This window comes from Eupeodes corollae, chromosome 2 (genome assembly GCF_945859685.1).
Source record: "Eupeodes corollae chromosome 2, idEupCoro1.1, whole genome shotgun sequence".
In the NCBI taxonomy this organism is placed as follows: Eukaryota; Metazoa; Arthropoda; class Insecta; order Diptera; family Syrphidae; genus Eupeodes; species Eupeodes corollae.
Window position 1 is genome coordinate 127,598,821 of NC_079148.1, and position 26,994 is coordinate 127,625,814.

General features: G+C 34.2%; 1 protein-coding gene across 1 annotated transcript; it reads right to left on the minus strand.

Moving 5' to 3' along the window:
- Window positions 1–3,672: 3,672 nt before the first annotated feature.
- LOC129948553 (uncharacterized) lies at window positions 3,673–4,294 on the minus strand. The gene is made up of 2 exons (XM_056059626.1): window positions 4,239–4,294; window positions 3,673–4,176 (listed from the first exon to the last, which is right to left on the minus strand). Exons 1-2 carry the CDS (start codon window positions 4,248–4,250, stop codon window positions 3,673–3,675), a joined length of 516 nt encoding a protein of 171 aa, XP_055915601.1. The 5' UTR covers window positions 4,251–4,294.
- Between the last annotated feature and the right edge of the window lie 22,700 nt (window positions 4,295–26,994).

Sequence of the window (26,994 nt, forward strand, 5' to 3'; positions counted from 1 at the left end):
CAGGTACATAAATGTAGAACCAAAGGCTACAAAGACGAAAGTGGAAACATCATAGTGGAACCGCAGTCAATGCTTAGGATCAGGAAGGACCACTTCTGCAGACTGTCTAACGGCGACGACGAACTGAATTTCGCTGTCAGGTAGGACGACCTATTCAAAATAGACGACGAAAGCCAACAATCACGTCGTCCTGACTTAGATGAAGTAAAGAGTGCCATATCTAAGCTGAAGACTTATAAAGCCGCTGGAGCTGATCGCTTGAATGCCAAGCTCTTTAAAGCAGCTAAAGATAAGTTGGTTAAGGTTGAAAGAAAGCATTCCCGATGAATGGAACCTCAGTATTGTTTTCAAGATCCTGAAAAAAGGAGATCCTTTGAACTGCGCCACCTATAGAGGAATCAGTCTACTTAACATCGCCTACAAAATCTTCTCTGCCGTAATATGTGAACGTCTAAAGACCATTTTCAACAACCTGATAGGTCCATATCATTGTGGTTTTAGACCAGGAAAGTCCACAGCCCATCATATATTCACATTACTTCAGATCCTGGAAAAACCCAAGAACACCAAATCGACACCCACCATCTTTTCATCGATTTCAAGGCCGCATATGACATCAAATCAAATCAAATGGGGTGGCGCAACAGTCCGTTGTGAACCAGGGCCTAGTGACTTACAACTTTCAACCATTCCTGTGTGCGAGTACTGTTGTCAAGAATGGAAGGGACCTACAATTTTAGGCCGAATCCGAACGGCTAATTTGAGAAAGCACTTTTTCATGACAAGAATTACTCTTGAAGGATTTGTCAATTCCTCGCAAGAGGCAGTACCCGCGCAAATTAATTTTTTTAAATTAAGGTGGCACAGGCAGGGATTGAACCCAAGACCCCTTGCATGACAGTCCAACGAACTAACCATCATGCCACGGGTACTCTAAATAAGCATATGACATCATCTACAGTGAAAAGTCATGTCTAGTTTTGGCATCCCTGCCAAACTCGTCCGTTTGTGCAGGATGACTATGGAGAATTCACGCTGCTGGTTGGAAACAACTTAACAGAACCTTTCAATGTCAACAAAGGTTTTAGATAAGATGATTCGCTGTCATGCGATTTTTTTAACATCGTGCTTGAAGGAATAGTGCAGAACTCACACGTCAACACTAGATGCACTATCTTTCAAAAGTCTGTCTAATTACTAGCATATGCTGATGACATTGACATAATCGGAAAACTCAGCGTGATGTCAATGGGGCTTTTGTGAGTATTGAGGCAGAGGCGGCAAAAGTGGGTTTAAAGGATAATGAGGGCAAAACAAAGTACATACTGTCATCAAGAAAGGACTTACAACACCGACGTCTTGGTCAAAACTTCATTATCGACAGACGAAACTTTGAGGTAGTCAATTACTTCATCTACCTAGTCTCTGCTATACAAGCAGAAACAACACCAGCGCTGAGATCAAACGAAGAATAGCTCTTGCTAACAGCTGTTTCTTTGGGCTAAGAAAGTAATTGAGAGGCAAAGCCATCTCTCAAAGGACCAAAGTGTAGCTATATAAGACCCTTATCATCCGCATCCTGCTTTACGGTGAAGAAGCATGGACTAAGAAAAAAGTCGGTTTAAGAGAAAAGTTCTTCGTGTGATCAACGGTCTCGAATGCATCGAAGGGTAGTGGAGGAGAATTTGAAACAACAAGCTGCACTAAGATGGCTGGGTCACGTAGAGCACATAGAAACTAATGTTCTGGCCTGGAAAGTCTTCCAATCCACACCCACAGGACAGCGCTGTAGAAAAAGACTGCGAATCAGGTGGCTTGCACAATTGGAAAGTGAGCTCACCAAACTTGGTGCGAAACTGGAGACATCTAGCTAGGGACCGAGCTATATGAAGAAGTTTGTTACTGGCACACAGGACTGAAGCGCCACCTTTAGTAAGTAAGTAAGTATGATTGACTAATATTAAGCTCAAACTTCGTAGAAAATAATACCGAGGTTCGAATTTGGCCTCCCTTCAGTCCAGAATGGAGAATATTTGGTCTATAATGAAATTTTAGGTTGCGAAAAAGCACCCAGAGTTAGTTGATGAATGAAAAAAACTTCTTACCCGGATCTGGAACACGAAACGAAACTTACCAAAAAACTGCACCAATAAAGTATGTTTTCTTCAATCTTTAAAAATAAGGCCTAAAAAACTCATTTTTCGTCACATTCACTTTTTAATCCCGTGACCATTTTAGAAGAATCTCAAAATTTATATTGTATCATAAAATAATTTAATTAAACATAACCTCGTTAAAAAACATGTTGTTATTTAAACACATTTGACAAAATTCGAAAAAATACGAAAAAAAAGTTTGTCCAATATTTTTCGAACGGCACTGTATATAATGACTGATGACTTTATGTGACTTTATCACCCTAACGTCATCTTCCAACTCTACTTTCTTAAACTTTCATTTCTAAAATTCTTCATTTTTTTCTGTCTGAATATAATATAAGAAATAAAATAAAATAAAATATTAGGGAACTTCTCCTATGATAAAACTTGTACCTTGTACCTTCATTCCTCAATGGCGGTCAACCTCACTTAAACTTAAAAAGGAAATATTTTATTTATTAAATACAGGTCCTTAGTCCTGCTGTTTTGTGAAATTCTAGGGGTTGGTGTTTTTTTTTTTTGTTGTATTATCAATGAACTTATAAATGACAAAATAAAATACAACATATAAACTTGTCACCTGTCCAGCCAATGATATAGAAAGATACTTATTTTGTCTTTTCCTTTTCTTTTTACAATTTAACACAAAACTTAATTTTGTTTTTTCTTTTCTTTGTCTTACATACATATGTACATATATATTGAATATGACAAAAAAAAATAAAGAAAAACCACTTCCTTTTTCTAGAAAATCGTTCAGACTTTAATTTAGATAAAAGGTTTTGCAGTCAGTTTCCCATCTATAACAATTTATTTTCATAGCTTGACTCAATAGCGAGAAGGAGGCGACCGACAACATGAAAGATGTTAAATAGTGGTTGATATCATGTTGGTGAAGATGTATGTACGTGTACAATATATAACAGTACTTGCTTTTCTAGGAAAAAAGCAATTGAAAATTGACTTTGCCTGCATTTTTTGTTTATCAGTTAAGTTTTTTCATATACCATCGGCTTTTTTGCTGACATTTTTGTAAAACAACATTTTTGAATCAACAGCCTTGGGAAACAAAGCTTTAGGTCTATAAAAATAATGAGGTAAGAACGACGTATATTTTGTAAAAAAAAATGGGTGTATCTAGTGAGGAGTTGTTGACCTTTTTTTTTGAAATGAAAAATCTTTAAGAAATAAGTGCTCTCAAAATTTTCAGAAACGAGGGTTGTGGGAAGCAAACAAATACTGAATTTCAAGTTTTTATATGAATAAAGTGGGATATCACTCTTTTCAAAGAAGAAAAACTTTAGAAAACAGCAAAATTTACCAAGCATTGTATGATCAAGGATCTTTCCTAGGGTCAAACTTTTCTATTGCAATAGTTCCAAAATCAAAAATTCTACAACATACCTACATTTTAAGACTTTCAAGGGAAACTAGAACACAAGGAATAGGTAACAAATTTATTTTTATTTAAACAACGATTTAAAAAAAGAAATATAGAATGTTTTTTTTTTGATTACCATCTTGAGAGGCCGTTATGAGTTGAAGCTAGTGATGCAGAGTAAATTCCATGCGGTGCCAATGGAACATTGTATGAACTTTGAATTGCGTAGGAATTAGTGTTATGGTGACTATTAGAGTGTCCCAAAAATAACTGAGAAGAAGCTGGTAATTGATGGGTTACTGGAGAAATAACGTGGTGTTGATGTTGCTGTGGTTCCTGCTGTTGATGATGATGTTGATGAACAATTTGAGAATTGTAGCCATTATGGTTTGCAATTGGACGTAAGATCCAAGAATCTGGATGAACAATTGAAGTGCTATAGGACGAAACAATTGGAGTAGACACTAATTTTCTCGTATTAGTCAGGCTACTATGTCCTTGATGTCCATGGCCACCATGTCCACCTGATGATATAATAGATGAAGGAAGACCATATGAAGCTCCTTGATGGTGATGATGTACATTACTACCATCAACCGACAAATTGAGGGCAATGATGCTAACCAAAACTGAAACCTATGAAAAAGTTTATTATTGCAAAACATAAAATTAAATGAATATGCACCACAAATTCTTACCAAACAAAACATATTCTTGGATATAATAATCGGTGTTGAGCTGTTATAGCTTTGGTTAAAAGTATTTGAACTGTGATAGTCAAAATATTTTTAGGTGTTGCTTTTATACAAATTCAATAAGAAAATACAAATTAAAGCAATTATAGTACAAAATTATATGGTGGGATAGTTTAATTTTATTATGATTGAATTTAGTGCCAAATTCTCATCATCACCTTAGATCATTAACACATGTTTTATTAAGGCAAGCATAAATTATAACACATTTATGTGCATTGTATCTAATTTAATAATAAAATTTTAAGTCTTTTATAGCTTTTCGTTCAGTCTAAAAAAAATTGTAGAAATGTTTGACAATTAGTGGTTTAATGTGGGTTAATATTTTTGAAAGTATACATTTACTTTGCTTTCAATGTGTAAGTTGAAGAATTTAATTTTTGTAAGAAGTTAATCTTCGAACATTTAAAATCGAATGTTGTGGACATCAGTTAGATTCAGAAAGAAACCAAGAGTGTTTAAGCAACAAAAAGTAATGATATGATTCTAAAATGGCATTATAAATAATTTGAATAAAGAAAATAAGACGTTTTTAAGACAACTTGGAAACAATTTTTTTTTACATTACTTGTATTTGAGGAATTTCAAAAAGATAGTTCTTGGAAAAAATTGTGAGTTCTAAAAATGAAATCACCTGGAATTATTTTTACAAACAACATTTCCATTTTGTACTTACATTTTTTAGATACCTTACAAATACGTATGCATTAAAAATTTATAGGTTCAGAAAGTTTGGGAAAATAATTAAAATGGAAAATGTTTTGTAAAAGTTATAAAATGCGTTAGTTGCAAAAATATTTGTTCAACGTTTTGAAACATTCGAGTTAACATCTGTTCAAATTTTGATAACTTTAACAGTACACTATATTTTGGCAATTTTGAACAAAAAAGAGGCTGGGATGTGACCCACTCTGATAACTTCCCATCCCCTCTGTCGATTTGTCTTGCTTAAAAGTTTGTAGGTTTTAAAAAATTGTTAGTTTAATTATTCTTAAAAGTTTTAAAATAACCAACGATATTTTAAATAAAGAAATAGTTTAGTTTGAAAATCAAGTTTTGTTAAAAAGATTTTTAGTCGAAAAGAAATGTTTACCAATTTTAGAAGCATTTCTTAAATTTATAAAAATTGGATGAATAAAATTAATTTGTGAGATATCAAGAACCGAACATTAATTTTTACCAAATTTGCGTAAAATATGAAAAAACGGACTGTTGGATTTAAAAAAAAAAAACTACTGAATATCAAAAACAATATTTTTTATGAAAACAAATTTGAAGACAATATTTTTAATTTTTGAAAAGCTATTTGAGTCGTAAGTAAATTGTTACCAAGTTTTGTATTGTTGTTTTGTTAGGTTTCTATTTTTTGTAAGAAACCTGTCAATTAGATTTTCCTCAAAAATTTACTGACCGATGACAACAATATATTTTAAAAGATAAAGTAGTTTTAGCCAATATCTCAAAGTTTTGAAAAGATATTTGTGTCGGAAATCAATTTTTACGAACTTTTGTTGATTTTTTTTTTAAGATTTTATTTATTGCAAAAAAAAATGTCAATTAGATTTTTCTCAAAATTTTACCGAATACTGAAAAAAATATTTCTTATAAGATAAAATAAGTTGGAAGCCATAATCTAAGGTTTTTGAAAAGATATTTGATTCGAAATTCAATTTTTACCAACTTTGAGTAATGTTTTTGTTTTGTTTTTATTTTTTTATAAAAAAAACTATCAATTTGATTTTCCTCAAAATTTTACGAGATGTTATGAACGTTATTTTTCCTTGCACAAAATTCTTTTGGAGATAAAATCATTTTGTATTCGTAAAATTTTCTAGGTGACAAATTTTTTCCTTCAGTTTTTTGATTTATAAAAAAAAAAAACGTTAATTGGATTTTTTTTTAAATATAGGTACTTGTTTGGTATCACGTTGCAATATGTTATAAAAAATTTTATTTAAGTGTAGAATTTTTAGTTCATGAGATATTTAGGGTAAACCAAAATGTTCACCTTTTTTTAAACTGCGGTGGTAAGAAAACCACCCACGCAATTTTCTTAAGAGCTTTTTCTGGATCTTTCTGCCTTTTTCTCTGTATAACAACATTTATTTGAAGTCGATATCTCTACTGGTTCTTGAGCTATGAATGTCGAAAAAAACGTTCCAAACGTGCGGACGTACACACGCACTCCTCAAATCTTTTACTTCGACTCTAGGAACCTTGAAACGTCGAGAAATGTCAAAATTTTCAATTCGGCAGATCGGACCCATTACAATAACTTCCTATGGGAAGTTAAAAATCATTAAAATTTTGCTGAATGGATACAAATTTTGCGTCATTGACTTTTAATAAATTTAGCTTTTCAGATAAAAAATTAAGATGTGCAGAAATCACATTACAAACATTTAATCGACTTTCTTCTTCAAATTATGACGATATATGCACAGATTTAAAATTTGAAATTTTTTTTAAATAAAAAGTCAAGTCGTTTCAAGTCAAACAAAAAATGGTCTTCAGAATAATGATTTACTACGAAAGATAACTTTTTTAATATCTGGTGAAATGTTTAGAAAAATTAAATTTGGAATTTTTTTTAGACAAAAAAAAGGTTCGTCTTAATATTTAAACATTGTTGGATTGATTGACAGTATGTATGAAAAACTACACCATTTGAATGACTATCACGAGAATTGTTGAAAGAATGGATTCTTTTGAGGTAATTTTGTCACTTTTTGACACATATTGGGCGGTAACTCAGCCATGACTTGACGAATGTTGGTTTTTAAGTGCTCAAGCATTAAAGGTTTATCTGCATTGACACGGTCGTTCACGTCGCCCACAAAAAAAAACCAGCGTTGTAAAATCGCATGGTCATGGTGGCCAGTTGATATCACCACGACGAGAAATAACTCGACCAGGAAATGTCTCTTGTAATACAGGCATATTACCTCAAGTTTTGTGGCATGTGGTACCATCTCGTTGAAACCACATATTCTCGTATAGACGTATTCTTCAATATCAGGCAAATTAAAGTCGGTTATCATATGACCATAACTCTCCGAATTGACTACTGGTCACAGTCGTTTTCTCCGGACCAAAGAGATCACCAAACAGCACTATTACAATTACTTGAGGATTCTCAAAATCCCAAATACTACAATTTTGTAGTGAGAAATGTGCTTTATCGCCATAATGTGCCGTTAGACAGTCCTAATTCCTGAGAATAGACAACACTTTCACTTACATGAGGGGTATTTTCAGTGGTACGAGCAAAACGATGATGCACAGGGCTTAAAATATCCTGAACCAATCCCGTCTCTTCAAATTTCTTCACAACTCACAATCAAAACAAAATTACAAGGAATAGGTCTTAAATGTCTCGAAATTGGTTTCAACTTCAATTATTATTAATTGCATACTATTTTTGAAATTTGTTCAATCGAAAATTTAGCTGTAACAACTAAATATAAGTTTCAAATTATATAATAATAATAATTGAGAAATTATCTATATATTTTTCTATAAAAGGGTATTTTAACTGTGAAACAGAATGAATTGAACAACAGAAATTAATTCATATTATAGGCTTTGTTTTGGAATGACAGTAGAATTCACTTAAATTACTCCGAATTAAATTTGAGTGTATAATTCATGGAACAATGTTTTTGTATACAAATATTTAAACCACATCTCATTGGTTCTGAATAGATATTTATTACATTTTTAAAAGTCTCACCACATATGAAATATTTTATCCCCAAACACGCCCATTCTATTTACGATGATTTTTCGATTTATGAATTTGAAATATTCAAAAATAACCGAGTTTTTTAAATAACAAATATTTGCATTTTTTAGACAAATTAATGTGCAAAAAAAAGACGAAATATTTCCATAGCTACTATAGTCATCATACTTTCCACACGAATTTTATTTATTATTCAATTAAACTAAAAAAAGATAATCAAAAACACCAACAATAAGCCAACTATTAAATCAAAAAAAACATATCAACAACAACCAAATTAGTAGAAAAGAATTCCAGGAAATCTAATGCAATCATAAATCACACAGCTCACTCGTTGCCCGTTGCCATAGGAAATTCTTTAATTTGCCGCATAATATCGTTTTATGCCTGAAAATGCTCCATTTACCCATCATGAGTGCGCTGATGGTGGTACCGAACCTTCCAACTAACCAACCAACCAACCATACTATCATAGCTGTCTTCAAAGTCTTCAACCCCGCCCGTCCATAAAACCCCGCACATTTTTTGATGCGGTAATTCTATGTTGGGTTTGTTGGAATTTCAAATGGAAAAGCCCATTTGCCACTTTACCTTTTTTTGTTTATGTTTTTGTTGTATTCTTGTGGAGAAATTATGAAAATGGTTCTCTCCTTGCTTTTGGGTCTAAATCAGTGTGCTCGGGCCTCGCTAACAATGGCCTCTTTTTTTTTTCCTCAAAGCGCCGTTAAGGCAGTTCAACAGAATCATCATATTATCTATCTGTGATCCCAAACCGTCCCATCCAATCATCACCCAACAATAAAACGCACACAAAAACTCAAAAAACAAAAATAAGTGAAACAAAATAGCTTGAAGACCCAACCCCAACGTGGATTACTAGTAATTTGCATAATTTCATTGCGAAACCTTCAAGACAGCGAGAGCCTATACCTAACTGTGGCAGTTGGTACCGGCAGCAGCGGTACCCAACTATATGGTGCAGCACAAGCAGATAACCCCCCTCTCCAATCCGACTGGGTCAAGTGGTTGACTATGACGAGGACGAGGACGTACGACTACGACTACGACGATGACGATAATGAGCGATCCCTGGGTTAGCACTCGCTGTAATATAGTTCTTCTGCTTCTCACCTTCCAACTTAACATCTAACAGGCAGTGCTTCAAAATCCTGGTATAATTTTGTCAGTTCAATGAACACTTTAACACGGTCGGCTCCTTCACACCAAATGGGACCTCTACTTTGCTCTGGACATCAATGGGCATAATCGTAAAAGAACGATGCGACGCGACGTCGACGACGACTACAACGAGGAACTATGCCGCGGCTTTGTGTCTTTCGTATTCGGTGTTAAGTTCCTCCTGCTGGCTGCTAGCTGGTGGTATAATGGTAAATGGTTAAATGATTCTTAAAATTGCTGGCTTGGTTAGTAGAAACATAGAAATACGGACTTTGTGCCCGCCCGCTCGTTTGTTCTGGAATAAACTGAACTCGAATTTTCTGTTCTGATGTGAGGCACTTCTTGGTGTTCCATTGCTGGTTTGGCTTTCTCTATCATACGCCTGCCATACCACGAAGGTGTAGAAGGAATGATTTTACTCGATCATTTTGCAAGGCACTAAACGCGGAACCCAAATGCGCACCGAATTGATGTAATAATACCAAAGGCAGGGTTGTAATATAAATCGAAGTTTTCAATTTATTAAAATAAAGAGGATGGGATGCGACCCACAATGATAACTTCCCATCCCGTCTGCCAACAAGTCTTGCTTAAAAGGTTTGTAAAAAAAATTGTTTTGTTAAAAAAGTTGTGGGTTAAATTATTAAAAAAAAATAACTTAAAATTACAAACAATATTTTTCATATGATGAAATAGTTTGCCTTCAAAATCTTTCATTGTTAACGAGATCTTTAGTTCCCAAACCAATGATCACCAATTTAAGTAGCATTTTTTGAAAGATTTTAGTTGTTTTATAAACAAATACAAATTGGATTTTTGTAAAAAACTTATCACAGAATGAAATCATTTTGAAGTCAATACCTTTATTTATTGACGAGATATCGAGAAGAGAACATCAATTGTTGCCAATTTTGCGTATTATTTTTTGTAGATTTTAATTTTTATGAAAAAACTGACTGTCGGATTTTTATAAAATTTTTACTGATTGTCGAAAAGAATAATTTCTGTAAGGAGAAATAAATTTGATGCGAATACTTTAAATTTTAGAAAAGATATTTGAGTCGAAAGTAATAATAAACATTCGTTAAAATTTGTTTTAGTAAAATCGTTACAGCTTGGCTTTGCCGTCTGCGGATTGTGTTCTGTTTGAAAATTAACAATGTTTATCTAATTCTAGCAGACCAGCTGTTTTGGCATTGAGTGAAACACAAGTAGGTAAAGATTCCGATATTGCTGAATTTTGTATTCATGGGTATTGCTTAGTGCCATTATTCTTCTCACACCATGGTCTCGCCATATATATTAGGAATGATGTTGCATATCAACTTTTACCACAATATGGTCATTGTAATAACTTCCTTTTTAATTTCATGTAGTTAAAACTTTCCATGAATAAGCACATCATTCACTATTGTTTTCTTTATCGGAGCCCAAACCTGGACAGATTTTCAACTTCTCAGGAATTTGATGCTCTGTCTGACTCCATACAAAGAATTGTCTTCCTGTATCCTGACACTGAAATCGTTATAACGGGCGATTTCAATGTTCACAATTCTTCGTAGCTTCGCCATTCGGGCCAGACGACGCCGCAGCGCCGGAAGGAATGTGCGCTGAGAATTTTGCTGAGTTTAACCATCTTACTCAGCTTGTCAATGAACCTACTCGTATATCAGACGTTAACGAGCAGAAAATACCCTTGACTTGTTTCTCACTTCTGATCCTGATAAGTACACAATCAGTGTATTGACGCCTCTAGGCACATCGGATCACAGTGTCATATCTGCTAATTTCTCGTGTCAAACAAATCCAGTTAAAGAAAGAGCTCCAAAGAGAACCGTTTGTCAGTACGAGAAAGCCAACTAGGACGTTCTCAATAATTTCTTCAGGATCTTTAACTGGTCGTTATGCTTCCTCGGTAGCAACGAAGACTCCAGTGCCGATATGATTTCTAGTATGATACATTTGGGAATAGAAACGTTTATCCCGAATAGGGTTAAAAATATTAATCCCAAGGTTAAACCATGGTTCGATTCGAGCTGCAAAGAGGTTATCAAGGGGAAAGAGGTGAGCTTCCGGTGTTTTAAAGCCAACGAAACTGAGGAAAACCAGAAAAAGTTCAAGCAAGCCAGGAAGGCCTGCAACACCTATATTCGAAGGACCAAATTTTTACATGACCAAAAATTACGGCGAAAAATACTGCAATGTCCCAAAGGCAATGAATTTTTGGTCATTTGTAAAAAACATGAGGAATTCTTCCTCTTCCTCGGTTCCTACGCTTGTTGACACTTCTTTAGTTAGCTCTATTGATAAAACCAACTTATTTGCAAGGCAGTTCGCCGAAAATTCCACCTTACCAGATAGTATCATGACTTCCCCAGTTCTTGAACGCGTAAATGATTCTATGAAACCAATCTTTTTCGTACTCGAACTGTGGCGAGAGTTATAAAAGATCTCAACATTCATAAATCCACTGGCCCAGATGATATCCCCGCTATTATTCTGAAGAGGTGTTTTTCCACGCTAGCAAAACCACTGCGTAAGCTTTTCGATCTATCTTATTCTTCTGTTCCGAGTAGTTGGAAAACTGCATTTGTTCAGCCAATCCAAAAAAAAGGCGAATCTTCTTCTCCCACAAATTACCGACCGATAGCACTAACGTCCCTTCTTTCTAAGGTCATGGAAACGCTGATTAATTATCAGCTTAAGAAATATCTTGAGGAACTGAAGCTTCTTAATGACCGGCAATACGGCTTTCGTAGCAATAGGTCCACTGGTGATCTCATGGTTCATCTCACCGAACAGTGGAACAGATCTTCACATCGTTTTGGAGAAAGTAAGATTATTGCACTTGATATTTCAAAGGCATTTGAAAAAGTCTGGCAAACTGCTCTCTTATTGAAAATGCGTGCTTTCGGTATCGACGAATCTCTTCTTCGTTGGATTAGAAATTTTCTTTCGAACCGTTTAATACAAGTTGTTTTGGACGGATTCAAGTCTGAAGATAATAAAATAAACGTTGGTGGCCCCAGGGCTCCGTTTTGTCTCCGACCCTCTTCCTCATTTGTCTGTCTTCTGCCTGCTACTTCTAATCCAATACATTGTTTCGCTGACGATAGCGCTCTTAGCTTTTCATATCCGTTTCCAGTCTCACAACCCTCCTCTTCGGATGTGGAACTGCAACGGAAAAATATGATTAGCTCATTAAAATCCGACCTACACAGCATTGTACAATGGAGAATACAAAATCGTGTGGAATTTAATGCTTCGAAAACGCAATGCTGTCTTGCATCGTTAAAGCGAGATAAACCCTCTTTGCCACTATATATGAGTGGCATTTGCATCAACTAAACGGAAAATCTTGACATCCTCGGAATTTGCATCAGCAACCACCTTTTGTGGAGCGATCACATACGCGATGTTGCCAAAAATGCCGCAAGATGTCTAGGTTTTTTGAGACGTTGCAAGAAATTTTTCTCTCCGTCTGATCTGGCAACAATCTACAAAACCTATATACGTCCGACACTTGAATATAACTTTCATCTCTGGGCTGGTGCTTCAGTAACTTGTTTAAGCCTCTTGGACAGTATTCAGTTTACCCTTGAGCCCAATTTCGGCCGTACTATCAAGCACAGAGATTCTTTTTTTAGCCGTACTACGCGAATGTGGAACGCCTTGCCACGCTCTATCTTTCCCTGTCATTGCAATGTTCAGAACTCTAAAACCAATGTACACCGACACCTCCTATCCAACCCTTCCCTCTTATCATCATTAGCGTTAGGAAAATGCTTACACTGTGTCTTTGGCATATAAAGGTATAAAAAACCCTTTTAGTGTTTGCTAATTATAAAAAAAAGTAGAGAAGGGCGACTATTTCTTCAGGTGACTTCAAATTGCTGCCGAGTAAATGTCTGCGTATTTTGATAATCAGATTTGTTCTCTTTTCGAAATTCATTACGTTCGCGAAAATTTTCATCTGCAAAATGCAAGGCATTGATGAGTGTGCTCAATATTTCAATGCCACTAGAAAGAAAATTCAATCAGGTCCTCTATGAACAAAGCAAAAAGATTTGGGCTCAGATTGCATCCTTGCTTGACTTCCATCTTCGATTCGAAACTCTCCGAATTTTCGGCACTATTCCATACCGCTGCCTTATTTTTGTCATAGATGCTTTCAAGTACCTGTTCAAATTTGTCTGATATCCGATAGTTGTAAAACCACTTCTAAAACCTTCCTGAAATTCCCCATTTAATAATGTTGCGAATATCTTGTAGGTGGCTTTGAACAAGAATAATCCACGGTAGTTAAATGGATCATGTTGCTTTTCTTATGTATGGGAAAAATTAATGGATTAATTAATTTAGGAAAAAAAGTTCTGTTGAAAAATTGTCATAAGGTTCCAAATATCCCTATAACAACCCTGATCACTAGCATCATTATTATAGACTTACATAGATGACTCTCTTTCTATTTTCAACTTGTAACTGGATACATTTGAAGTTTTACTTTAATTTTACGCCTCATCGCTGCAGCTGGATCTCAAGTAGAATAGCTGTAGTGGCAAATTGCAAATATGCACATTAGGAATAATTTTAACATACCTTACCTTACTTTACCGTACCTAACTTAACCTACCTTACTTTTCTTGATGTACTGCACATATTATGGCATATATAGAATTGCAAGCGAAGCGCAATCTCGCTAGAGTGCTCCTACACTACACTCCTATATATGTATATTATTTTGCCGAAGGATAGCTGAAGCTGTTGATGATGATAATGGTAATGGTCCATGGTGGTGTCTGACTGAATTCCCTCTTTGGAAAATTATATAAAGCCTTAGTTTGTTGTTGCAAAATACATCAGAGAGCCTTAGGCTACTGTATTGTTACTGAAGCTAGCTAAGTGCAATTAGAATTTAGGAAGTGTATCTTTGTGTCTGACATAATAATACGTACCTATTCTATATGTAACTTTAACAAAAGTGTTGATGTTGATGAGCTGATGGTCTGGTCAAATGTGATGTCAGAAACAATTTGGAATAGGATCGAATTTAATTATTAAGAGATGAAGATGGATGCCAATGCGTGAGATAGAAACTTAAAATGCTGATGGCAGTGCATCAGCGAAGCATATGGTAGATGGCTTTCAATGAACAATTAATTATGTTGCATATAGTTCTTAGTAATGGCAACTGCAAAAGTCAGAAAATTAATTAAATTTGCCTTAATGTATACAGACGTCTATATTATAAGTTCAAGGTTGACAAATTTACTTCGAAACACGACTTCTCGCTTAGTTTCATGTCTGGTGACTCTTTCGTGATTTCTAAATAAATAAAAAAGGTCCTCTGATACTCCCATGCCCTAAGCCACAAGAATAATTTGGTTGTCAAACTTTGTGGATACATAAATATTTGACATAATATTTTCAAAATCGAGATCCAATGAAAATGTTTTCAGGCTGCATTTAGGGAACTTACAACATTTCTGTCCAGTCCAATTGTTCTCAAACCAAGGCTTTTCTGCGAATGACAACAGTTTTCAGGACGAATTTGTTAACATTTTTAACTTAAATGAAATCTATCAAATATGACTTAATAATTTTTACATATGCTACAGTCTTGTGTGAATTAGGGCCTCCCTTAACAAACTTCTCCCTCTAGCTCGGTCGCTAGCTAGATGTCTCCAGTTTCACGCTCCAAGTTGGGTGAGGTCACTTTTCACCTGTGCGTGCCATCTGATACGCGGTATTCCTCTACTGTGCTATCTTGTGGGTGTGGATTCGAAGACTTTCCGGGCCGGAGCATTGGTTTCCTTTCTAAGTGACCCAGCTATTTTAGTCGTTGGGCTTTTCTGCTGCACAGCCCGTACAGCTTGACGTTCCATCTTCTCCTCCACTCCCTTCGAGGAATACGAAGAACTTTTCTCTCGAAACGACCCAAGGTGCTTTAATCCACTTTTGTCATAGTCCATGCTTCTGCACTGTATAGCAGAACGGGAATGATAAGTCTTATATATAGCGACACTTGGGTCCTTCGAGAGATGGCTTTGCCACTCAAGTGCTTCCTTAGCCCAAAGAAACAATGTTGCTGTCTGCGTTTACAGCGGAGCCTAGATAGAAGAAGTCCTTGACTACCTCAAAGTTACGTCTGTCGATGGTGATGTTTTGGCCAAGACGTCGGTGTTGTAAGTCTTTTCTTGATGACAGTATGTACTTTGTTTTGCCCTCATTAACCGTAAACGTATTTTTACTCATAAATGCCCCATTGACATCACGCTGAGTGTTGACGTGTGAGCCCTGCACCATTTTTTTAAGTACGATGTTAAAAAAATCATATGAAAGCTCATCACCTTGTCTAAAACCTTTTTTGACATCGGAAGGTTCTGTTAAATTGTTTCCAACATTTCTGGAGCAAAGTGAATTCTCCATAGTCATCCTGCACAAACGGACGAGTTTGGCATGGATGCCAAACGAGACATGGCTCTATCCAGCTCATCCCTGTAGATGCTGTCATATGCGGCTTTGAAATCGATGAAAGATGGTGGGTATCGTTGATGTTCTTGAGTTTTTTTTAGGATCTGCCGTAATGTGAATATTTGATCGACTGTGAACTTTCCTGGTCTAAACCACACTGATAAGGGCCTATCAGGTTGTTGACGATGACGTTCATATATTATGGCATAGAAGATTTTGTAAACGGTGTTAAGCAGACTGAGTCCTCTATAGTTGGTGTAGTTAAGAGGGTCTCTTTTTTCAGGATCGGGAAAATAATACTGAGGTTCCATTCATCGGGCATGCTTTCTTCCGACCATATCTTACAGATAAGTTGGTGCATGTTCCTAACCAACTTATCTCTAGCTGCTTTAAAGATTATATATGGCACTCTTTACTTCGTCGTTGGCTTTCGTCGTCTATGTTGAATGAATCATCCTGCTTGACAGCCAATACAGTTCGTTGTGGCCGTTATACAGTCTGCAGAAGTGGTCCTTTCAAATCCTCAGCATTGACGTCTTTTCAGCTTTCGGTTCTAGGTGTATGCACCTGTGAATTTCGTTTCACCTGTTCATAAAACTTTTAAACTGCATTCCTGCATTTAAACCTATCAACATCTTCGACTGCACGCTTCTCATGCTCTTTCTTTTTCCTTCTGAGAAGTCGGTGTTCCTCTCGCCTCTTCTGCTAATAGAGTTCATGAGCAGCTCTCGTCCTTTTATGCAGCACCGTTTTGCGTGCCTGTTGTTTGGCTGCATTTTCATGCCGTGAGGAACGTCAAAGAGGGCTTCCTTGTTGGTGGTTGCTTTAAACCCAGCACGTCAGAAGCGGCTTCTCTGATTGCATCTTGCCAATGTTGCTACTGGTTTTCGATACATTGTGTTGGCGGCACAGAATTTCGACAGAGGTTACTTGAAACTCGGTTCTAGATCGCCAGATCTGGTGCGATTGTAGCCGTTCGACGTTGTACCTTCTCCCAGCACCTCCCTGTTTTGCCTTGGATCTGGAAACTCGAAGTACTACCTTGGCTACAACGAGATGATGTTAGCTTCTCGGAAAGTTCGGACATCCATGATGCTGGCGTCGATCGCAATATGGTCAATCTGGTTGGCGGTAGATTGATATGGAAAAGTCCAAGTTCCTTTGTGGATGTTGAGATGTAGAAAACGCGTACTGGCTACCATGACGTTTCGCCCTGAAGCAAAATCTATGAGCCTGAACCCGTTGTCAAAAGTGTTGTCGTTCAGGCTGTTTACCCGATTATTCCACTAAAGATATCTTCCCTTCCTAGCTTGGCATTAAAATCGACCAGGACAATTTTAATATCGTAGCTAGGATACTGCTAATATTTTTTGTCTTAGAGTTCGAAGAACATATCAGAGTTTGAAGAATATATCAGACTATAATGTTGCCGAATTCAGCCTTGATGCGGTTGGTCATGAGGCGCTCGTTGATGCACCTATAGCTCAAGACCTGTTGCCTAGTTTTTAATATCTAACCGACAAATTGTTTGATAGCTAGATATGTATATCATTTTTGTTAACTTTGACAACTGCTAAAGCGCTTTCTTAACATAATTCTTAACACAACTGGAAACTTATTGCTCCTGATTAAATTGCTTTCAAGTGGAAATGAAATGAAATGTCAAAATCCGTCTCTTGAATAGAGTCCAAGTTCAAAGAAAAACACAAACATATCAAAAATCGAAAACAAAAAAATTAAAATGTCAAAATATTCTTCTGAAACCCTGTGACAAATTAAAGATAAAATCTTTGAAAGATATTTCCCAGAAAAAGAAGAATGAAAAATCTGTGTCAAATGAATTAAGTTCCGAGGAGGATTCTTCATCAAGTTTGCAACATTTCAAAAAATCCTGTCAACGTGTCTTCTCTTTAAACGAGGTAGCTTCAAAACAAAAATCCACCATTCATCTCAATTTATATTCAAAATTCATCTAAGCTTCCCCTTTTAACAGGGAAAGAGTGGGTTTACAATGTTAGAACTTAAAAATGCAAGAAGCTATCTTCGCACCTTTGAGCTTGGAGCTGGAGCACTTACCCATCATCACTGTGCGTCCTTATTGTCAAGTCATCATCATCTTCATCATGTGTCATTCCAATTGTTTTTGTTGTTCTTGTTTTTAGTCTGCAGAGCATCCAAAAATGAAAGAAGCCAAAAAGAGATGTCAATTGAGTTATGGGAAAATCAATGAGATTTGATGACTACACTATAATACGACTCTACACAAAGAGATTGATGGAAGTTTCCCATAAAAGCAACCGGAGATAAATTGTGTTAGCCAGGTGGAAAATGAAGGTGTACATCGTTGCAATGTGGTGGGTGTGCAAAAAAGAAAAAGAATCTTGTTAAAGGAATGTGAATGTGGAACGAACATATAAACGAGTCCAATTCGATCTGGTTGCATGAATGTTCATTTGGAATGTTACACAAGATTTTTGTGAGCTATTCAATCATATGCCATAAACGTTGCAGAGTTTGTCTCTGGCTATAAGATTTGTGGTTGGTTCTTGGTTGTTCTTGAAGATGAACGAGCATCAGTTAAATGTCATCGCTGTCGTTGTTGCAGAACTGATGGATTGTAAACTTTGAAATATTATCAGATAATGACGATGTTTTACATTTGACAGAAATACAGAACATAAATTTAAGATGAATTCATTATTATTGTGTTTTGTTTTTTTTTATTTTAAGGTAATGAAGACAGACTATTTAAAGTTATATATTTCCCCATATAACACTTTGAATTTATGATTTATTAAAAGTGCATAAAATTTAATTTGTACTGTCCTTCTGATATTTTCAAACAAACAGTAGTCGTTTTGCATATTAAATATTGATACACATAGTCATTTGCATATAGTTGTGTTATTTCCTCTTAAAATGCTGATTAAAATTTAATTGTTCACTGAGGCGTATACGTACTATTTTAATTGAAAATGTTCCTACTTTTTGGTTGCGTATAATTTACGTTATGCAATTCAAGTCATTTTTTCATATTACTGCGTAATAAATTTCCTGGTATGTTAGATTTTTCGCGAGATAATTAGGATTTAAGGAGAATTCTCTATCATCTATAGAGCAAGGTATACTTTAAAATACCAGAAATCTAGTTCTGTAACGTGATTTTAAAATTGTTTGTTTTGTGTTTATTGATACTATGTCTGAAATTCAATATCATTTTTATGGATTTTTTGTGAGTTTTGAAAATTTTGCTATGAACTATAATTGAGCTTGTTAATTGTTTTACGCATTTATTTTCGAGATTAAAAAAAATATAATTATGTCTCTAGAAGTGCGTTGGAAGGTCAGTTCATAGGTAAATAAATGAAGAAGCATTTCTAACAGTACGAGTATTATACAACAAAAAGTATTTAAAAGAGGGAATACAAATGAAACAGGTTATTGTGTATTTTAAAATTTTGTATCGTACTTATAATCTGTAATACTGTTATGGTAAAATATCGTGTGTCTATCACATTAAGAATATTGTAGCTTTTTTAAATTTGGCTAGCAGTAAGATCAACAATTTCTTTTCAAAACAAAACATTATTTATTAATTTCCCACAGGCAGTGATTGTAATGGGTCCGATTTGTCTAATTGAAAATTTTGACGCTTCTCGACGTTTCAAGGTCCTAGATTCGAAATAAAAGATTTTTGGAAAGATTCATGTACGTCCGTACGTTTGCGACGTTTTTTTCGTTGTCCATAGCTCAAGAACCAGAAGAGATATCGACTTAAAATAAATTTTGTTACACAGATAAAAAGAAAGAAAGATGCAGAAAGTCTGTCAAGAAAATTGCGTGTGTGGTTTTCTCACCATAGCAGTTAAAAAAAAGTGACAATTTTGGTTAACCCTAAATATCTTACGAACCAAAAACGCTAGAGACTTGAATTAAATTTTATGTAATATACTGCAACGTGATACTAAACAAATATATTTTTTGAAAGAATCCAAATAGCTGTTTTTGTTATAAATCAAAACAGTTTACACACCTAAAATTTTACGAATACAAAATTATTTTATCTATACAAATTTTGTACAACGAAAATAACTATTTCACAGTTTTTTATAAGAAATAAAACCTAAAAAAACATTACTCAAAGTTAATAAAAATTGAATTTCGACCTAATATCTTTTCAAAAATTTAAGATAATGTCTTTCAGCTTATTTTTAAATTAAATTAAGCAAATTTGGTAAAAATGAATGTTCGGTTCTTTATATCTCTCAAATTAATTTCATTCATCCAATTTGTAAACATTTACTAAAATTTTTAAAAAATTGTTTCGACTAAAAATCTATTTAACAAAGCTATATTTTCAAACTGAAATATTACTTTATAGGCAAAATATTGTAGGTAATTTTAAAATTTTTAAGATTTTTCAATTAACAACTTTTTTAACCCAACCCTACAAACTTTTAAGCAAGACAAATCGACAGACGGGATGGGAAGTTAACAGTGTGGGTCGCATCCCAGCCTCTTTTTCTTATTTTCGAAATTCAATGGATTAATAAAAAAGAAATTCACTTAAGGTAATGTTACAGTCCGGGACGGAACTGAGTCTCAACCAACATGCGTCTCCAGGCAAATTGGTCCCCAGATAGTTTTATCCAGTTTTGCACGGCAAATCGGTATAGTTCCTCTACCACGGATTGCGCCACCTGGATTGGATTCAAGGACTTTTCGGGATGGAGATTTGATGTAAATTCGCTCTACATGACCCAGCCATATAAGTTGTTGGACTTTTATTCTTTTAATCTAGTCAGAGTTGATGTACAGCCCGTACTTTTCGTTGTTCTTCACTTATTTTGTTTATGCAGATTGGACCAAAATTTACCCGAAGAATAATTCTCTGGAAGTATCCTAAGACGTTTTTATCTTTCTTTGACAAGGTTCAAACCTCAGCCATTTATGGCGCTCTTCCACTCAATTGCCCCCAATGTCCAAAGAAGAAGGTATTTGCAAGAATTCTTCTCCGGGTGCTGGTGTCGTTATCTGAATTTAAATCGGTGCCTAGGTAGACAAAGTCCTGAACTATCTCAAAGTGATAGCTTGTCCATGGTGAAGAAAACATCTTCGTTTAATGTCCTTTCTTGATGAAGACCTTAGCTTGGAGTTTTGGAAGGTTGAGCGCTGACAGTTAAGTTTTGCACAATTCTATCCAGAGCAATTTTGAACAACTCACATGATAATATAAGGCCTTGTCTTAGACCTTTTTTGACATCAAGATTATCGATGAAATCTTTTGCGAACCTTAAAAGGGTAGCGAGTATTCTTCATCGTTAATTCTGCATAAACAGAGAAGTTTGACAGGGATGCTAAATGGCTCTATAAAGTTCTTCTCTATAGGAGTACTTTCATACGCGGCCTTGAAGACCTGGGGTGGAATCGGCTAAGGTGATTGTTGATAAATGACAATTAAAATGATCGAATTTGATCTACATTAGGTGAAAAAAATGTGATAGTCAACAATCACTTAGCCGATTCCACCCCTGGGTTTTTTCCAAGATCTGCTATAATCTGACTATTTGGCCAATGGCTGACCAGATTGTTCGATTGTTAATGATCAGGGGTGAATTCGCGTAAGGTGATTGTTGACAATTGAAATTGATGGTTTTGCTCCACGTAAGGTGATTATCAAATTGACTATCACTTTTTTGCTATGGTGGCTATTTAGGTGTCACTTTCATATATTTTGATTAATTTTTTGGGAGAAAGATAATTTGTGTGAACTTCAGCTCCACTATAAATTTAAAATTTAGTGGAAAATAGTGGAAATATATGAAAGTTTAAATAAATAAAAGTGAACAGTAATTGTACAGAGCACCAGAAAGAGAAATGACTGCAAAAAAAATTTCAATTGCTGAGAATCAACTTAAGGAAAAAAGCAAATATTTTCGAACTTCCTAGCCCAATGTAACTTTGAAACTTTATAAGAATATTTAAAAATAAGTTATTTACAACATATTGTTTGTATCTATACGTATAAATTATTTATTTTCGATTCATATATATATATATTCTACCTATGCTTCAACTGGCTGCCACTTTAAATCTTCTTCGAGGTGGTGGTTATCAACCAAAAGTTGGGACTGATTGTGTTGCACCGGCTCTACGCCGAAAATTGAGCACTTCAATTAAACAAAAGAATATTTTTTTGAAAAATGTAACATACAATTGTTTTAATTTATAACTATTATTGAGTATAGTTATAGGTATACTTACATTTTAACTGAAACAAAACTTTGCAAATTGAAAATTCAACACAATAAACACAACAGCTGATCGAAATGACATTTATACTTGTTGTAATTTGTACCAAGTTTCTCAAACTTGGGTAAGTGCTGTCAGCAAATAGTAAAGTTTTAGCGATTACTTTACACAGAACAAAGAAAAGGTAATGATCAAAATTGACTATCAAAACAGTGACAATCAACTATCGCCTTACGCTATTCCACCCCAGTTTCAAGCGTTTCAAACACATAATAGGGCAAAAAGTTTCTTATACGCAATGTTTAAGAGATTGATGCTTCTTTTATTGGGTCAGTTCAGAGGGTCTTTTTTCTTGAGAATTGGGTAAACTATGCTGAGATTCCACTCATCGCGCATTCATTCGTTCGACCATACTTAGAAGATGAGTTGGTGCATAATCCTAACCAAGCTATTGCCTAATGATGAAGATATCAACAGCGGTGCCTTCAGCTCCAGCAGCTTTGTTGGACTTCAAATAAGATATAGCTATCTTCACTTCTTCGAGGTTGGTTTGATAGAATTGGACAATTACAATTCGGTTTCCAAACCACAATTCTGAATGTAGCTAAAGTTTGAGTAACTTAGTGAAAATTAAGACCCGAAATTGCCCCACGTTTACACTAACCTTGTTGTCCCACTGCTATTTTTTCCCGTACATTTTAAGTCCAAGATTTTTTTTACAAAATTTCTTCTAAAATTATTTTAAATTTCTTCTCCAGACATTAAATTTTTTTCCTACCAATACCGATAAGCCATCTTTTTCTATAAAACAACCATCACTATCAATCGTTAGCTCTTAAAAGTTCTACGACAAAAATTTCTTTTGGTTGTCATCTTTCAAACCTCCATAAATTTCCAAATTCATTCGATCTGATCCTTTAAGTTTGATTTTATATTTTCAAAATTTCAGTCCTCTTATTCATATATAATAAATATATCGTTTCGAGAAAAATATATGTAGTTAATGAAAGTTTATTCCTTTTGACGACATTCTTCTTTACCAAGTTTAAGTTAGATATAGGACAAAATAATACATTCTCATCATACAAGTATACCTTCTTAGAATCAAAAAGAAAAAACAAAATCAAAATAAAAATAAATATAACACAAAAATAGAATCAAAAACTTATTTGATAAGTTTTGTTTCAAAACTATACTCGTAGATACGGAGGTATAACTTTGTGGTTGTCCCTTAAATTGAATATGTATTGAAAGTTGAACATTTACATTTGTTAGCAAACATATTATAATGCGATGAACTCATAACCTTAGACCTTATCCCCACACAAACTTAGTGAAATAATTTATAACCCAGAAATCGATATCCGTCAGATATAGAATACAACGTAGATGGAGTATTGAGAGGCATCAGAGAGGACGGGTATAGTTTTCAAAGCCTATGTTGCTATACATAGGGGTGTATATTCATCTATACCTCAAATCAATTCATCATCCATCCAGGCAGAAATATATTGGATACCTAGCCCCAAGGTGTAATGAAATCTATCTCGGATTTTAATTAACATGTTTGGGGTGTGAGGATGCGATTACCGTGCTTCTGGCTGTTGATGATGTTCTATAGGTGGGTTAGGTATGGTGATAGAAGCTACTATACTCGTAGATAGGATACAGAAACTCATCTGATGGCGTAAACAAAATTTGGCAGGTAATTTATTTGAAGGATGAAGTCTGCTACCAAAATTATTATATGGCACAAATTTTTCCCATCACCCTCTTTCGCTGTTTTTGTCTCTCGCATCAGATCGGAGTATATCAGCCTTCAGCCTACACTTCCTCGATTTATATGCTGGTTTTGAGAGGGAAATAATATTTCTGCAATGAAAAAACATACACAACAACCCATACTCCTTAAACATACCTACCTAGAGAAGACATGGATCTAATAAAAACAAAACAGCACAATCGAGACAGAAAGCGCGCGACTTGACGAGGAAGATACTCCATCTTCTGAAAGTTAATACCAACAAATATAAGTATATATTTATATATTTGTGTGTAGAAACAAATTTTATTTTATATTTATGAAACACATTATACTGTGAGTGTGAGAGGCTTGAAGTAAGAAAATACCTTTTGCTTGCTTTTGCACTAAATTTTATTCTTCAAAAAAAAAAAAACTGCTGGCTGATTTGTTTACCTATCAGCATCAGGGTTGTGCAGACTTTTAGTGTAAGGAATTTGATGTTTATGTATATTCAAGAATATATTTATAGGTAGGTCTAAGTCTAGATACATTTGCTTTTGCATACATCAAGAAGATCCCGACGAATGCCCAAGTCGAGTCGAGTGTTCAAAGGATGTTGTGTAGGTACATATTTTCAGAATGTATTCTAATTGAAGTATAAATTGAAAAGGTGCTGACTTAAAGTGCTGCCTGTGCACTTGAAGGAATGCCGTTTTTTTAATTAATTGTTTTCTTTTTTTTCAGAATAAGTTTGGATTTTACTTTTAAGATTCTAAGGTAGGGTCTGCTCTTTTAACAAGAGACTGAATCACTTGAACTTGCTTGCATAGATCAAGGATTAAAAGTGTCTAGGGTTGGGTAAAAAAATGGTGGTATCAATTCAAGCACTTGTTTAAGGATTAGACGTTAAGTAGGCTTTTTGGAGATTTTTTCAGAAATATTATAAAATAAATCGAGATCATAAGCTTTTTACAATCATTTTTTTAAGCGATTTATTTCAACACGGAGGCTGTAAAGAACGATTTCAATGATGTCTCCTTTTTTGTAAAGGTCCATGGCAGGGCTAATAGCTGTTTTTATAATTATAATAATGCAGTGATTTTTTTTTGATTATTTGTAATTACTGTGACTAAAGTATTTATGTTAAATTTTTTACATAATATTATTACTGCATTATACTGAAGTGAAAGTTTAAACAATTGAAGTATGGAATATAACGAAAATTGTAGGATACTTTCAAATTTAAAATCAATCGTTAAAAAACTGTATGAGTTATGAGTCCGGCTGACTTAAAAAAAGGCATTTTTGAGAAAAACAACCTTTTGAAGTATTTAGTAGTGCAACCAACCTCTTTAATACAAAAAATCGAAATTGGGTACTCAAAGTTATTTCTCGGACATAATTTCATCTAATAGGTTACCATTTAGAACAGTAGTTGGAAATAATACATTATAATTCGTTCTGATACAGAATTTCAACTTTAAATTTTTCTATCATATCTAGTTTTTAAAATATGGCACTTTAAAAATGATAAAATCAACTTAAAACGGGACAATAAATTGTGTTCTAGCCTTGCAAAGTACTTATTTTTATGTTCTAGATACAAATTAAATAATTTTAGTATCTTATTTAGTATTCGTAATTTCTCATTAGTTACACAATTTCATTCATTTGACTCTTTCTTAAGTTCTTAAAGAACTTGAATGTAATTCCTTTATTATTTTGATTTAATTTTTATAACTTTGAACCAAAACTCTGATTTTAGTAACATGTGTTTGAACACAGAATTTCCCGTTTTCAACTTTTTGTCAATATTTTCCAAATACTTGATGTTATAATCAATAATTGCTCTTATACTGTTTTGAGTTTCTCTGATAAGAACCATTTTAGCATAGATGCTTCAGCTTTCTTTCAAGGTTTATGCATGGTAGGGAAAGATTTATGTACAACCTTTTAAGATTTTTTGAAAAATATGTAGGATACTAAAAACTTTTTAGCGGAATATTAAAGTATAGAGCGGTAGATTTTTAAAATCGTTATGCATTTTATTTAAAAAAAATTACTTCAAAATGTCAATACCATCACAAAGCTTAATGCAAGTTTTTTTTTCGTATTATTACAAGTTGTATCTCAAAAACCTACATAAACGTAAGTTAATAGATTTTGTTTAGGTCGGATTCGAGATCAAGACATCAAAAGTCCTATAAAAGGTATAATTATTGGATTTCACATACGTTACCTTATTGACCAGTATAATTTATAGTATGACAAAGAGAGATTTTCGAAATTCTAGAATCCAAGTTTTCGAACAAAAAAATGAGTCATTTAATAAAAATACATAAAGGGAAAGTTTATTAACTATCCATAGGAAGTTATTGTAATGGGGCCGATTTATCAGATTGAAAATTTTGACATTTCTCGACGTTTTCGTACGTTTGCGACGTTTTTTTCAAGAACCAGAAAAGATATCAGTTTCAAACAAATTTTGTTATACATATGATAAAGCAGAAAGATGCAGAAAGTGTTTTCAAAAAATTGCGTGAGTGGTTTTTTTAACATACCAGTTTTAAAAAAAGGTGAACATTTTTTTTACCCTTAATATCTTGTAATAGAATAGCATTGGCGGATTAAAACACAGATACGCAATTATGTTCAGTTGATGGATACTGATTGATTTTATTTAATATTATTTTTACCTTATAGTATATCCTTATCTATACATAAATATATTTAGTATAAAGTGCAAGAGTAGCAAGAAGACCCTAACTCAATTGTGTCATACTTTACTCGGGCAATGCACTAGAAAAGGTTCAAGTGGTTCGATATGAATCGTCACTATTTAAGTTGGTCACTGAGTCATGCTGACACTCGCAATTATTGTTTCTTTTGCAATACTACAATCTTATCAACCAAACAAATAATTTTTCTAATAATAACCAAAATAACTGTTTGGTGCGACTTATGGCATAGTTGGATTATCAAGCCTCATTTTGTTAAATGAAAACGTAAAAGGTATCATGAATAGAGTAATAAGTACGCATCTCGTTAGGAGAGAGAAAATAAAATTTTCTGCGAATTATTATAGAACGATGTTAACCAATATTGTAAACTGGACCGCAAAGCTCTACTGTAAACTAAGCAAGCAAAATTCGGAACCATTAAGTAGGAATTTGGAAAAGACAAATCTTAAGATGTATATCAGTTTTCATATGTTCTATTTAAAAAAAAAAATCATTGAAACAAAATATAAACGAGATGATTTTATAATTAACATGAAATGTTCTCTTTTTGAAAAATAGGCTTCT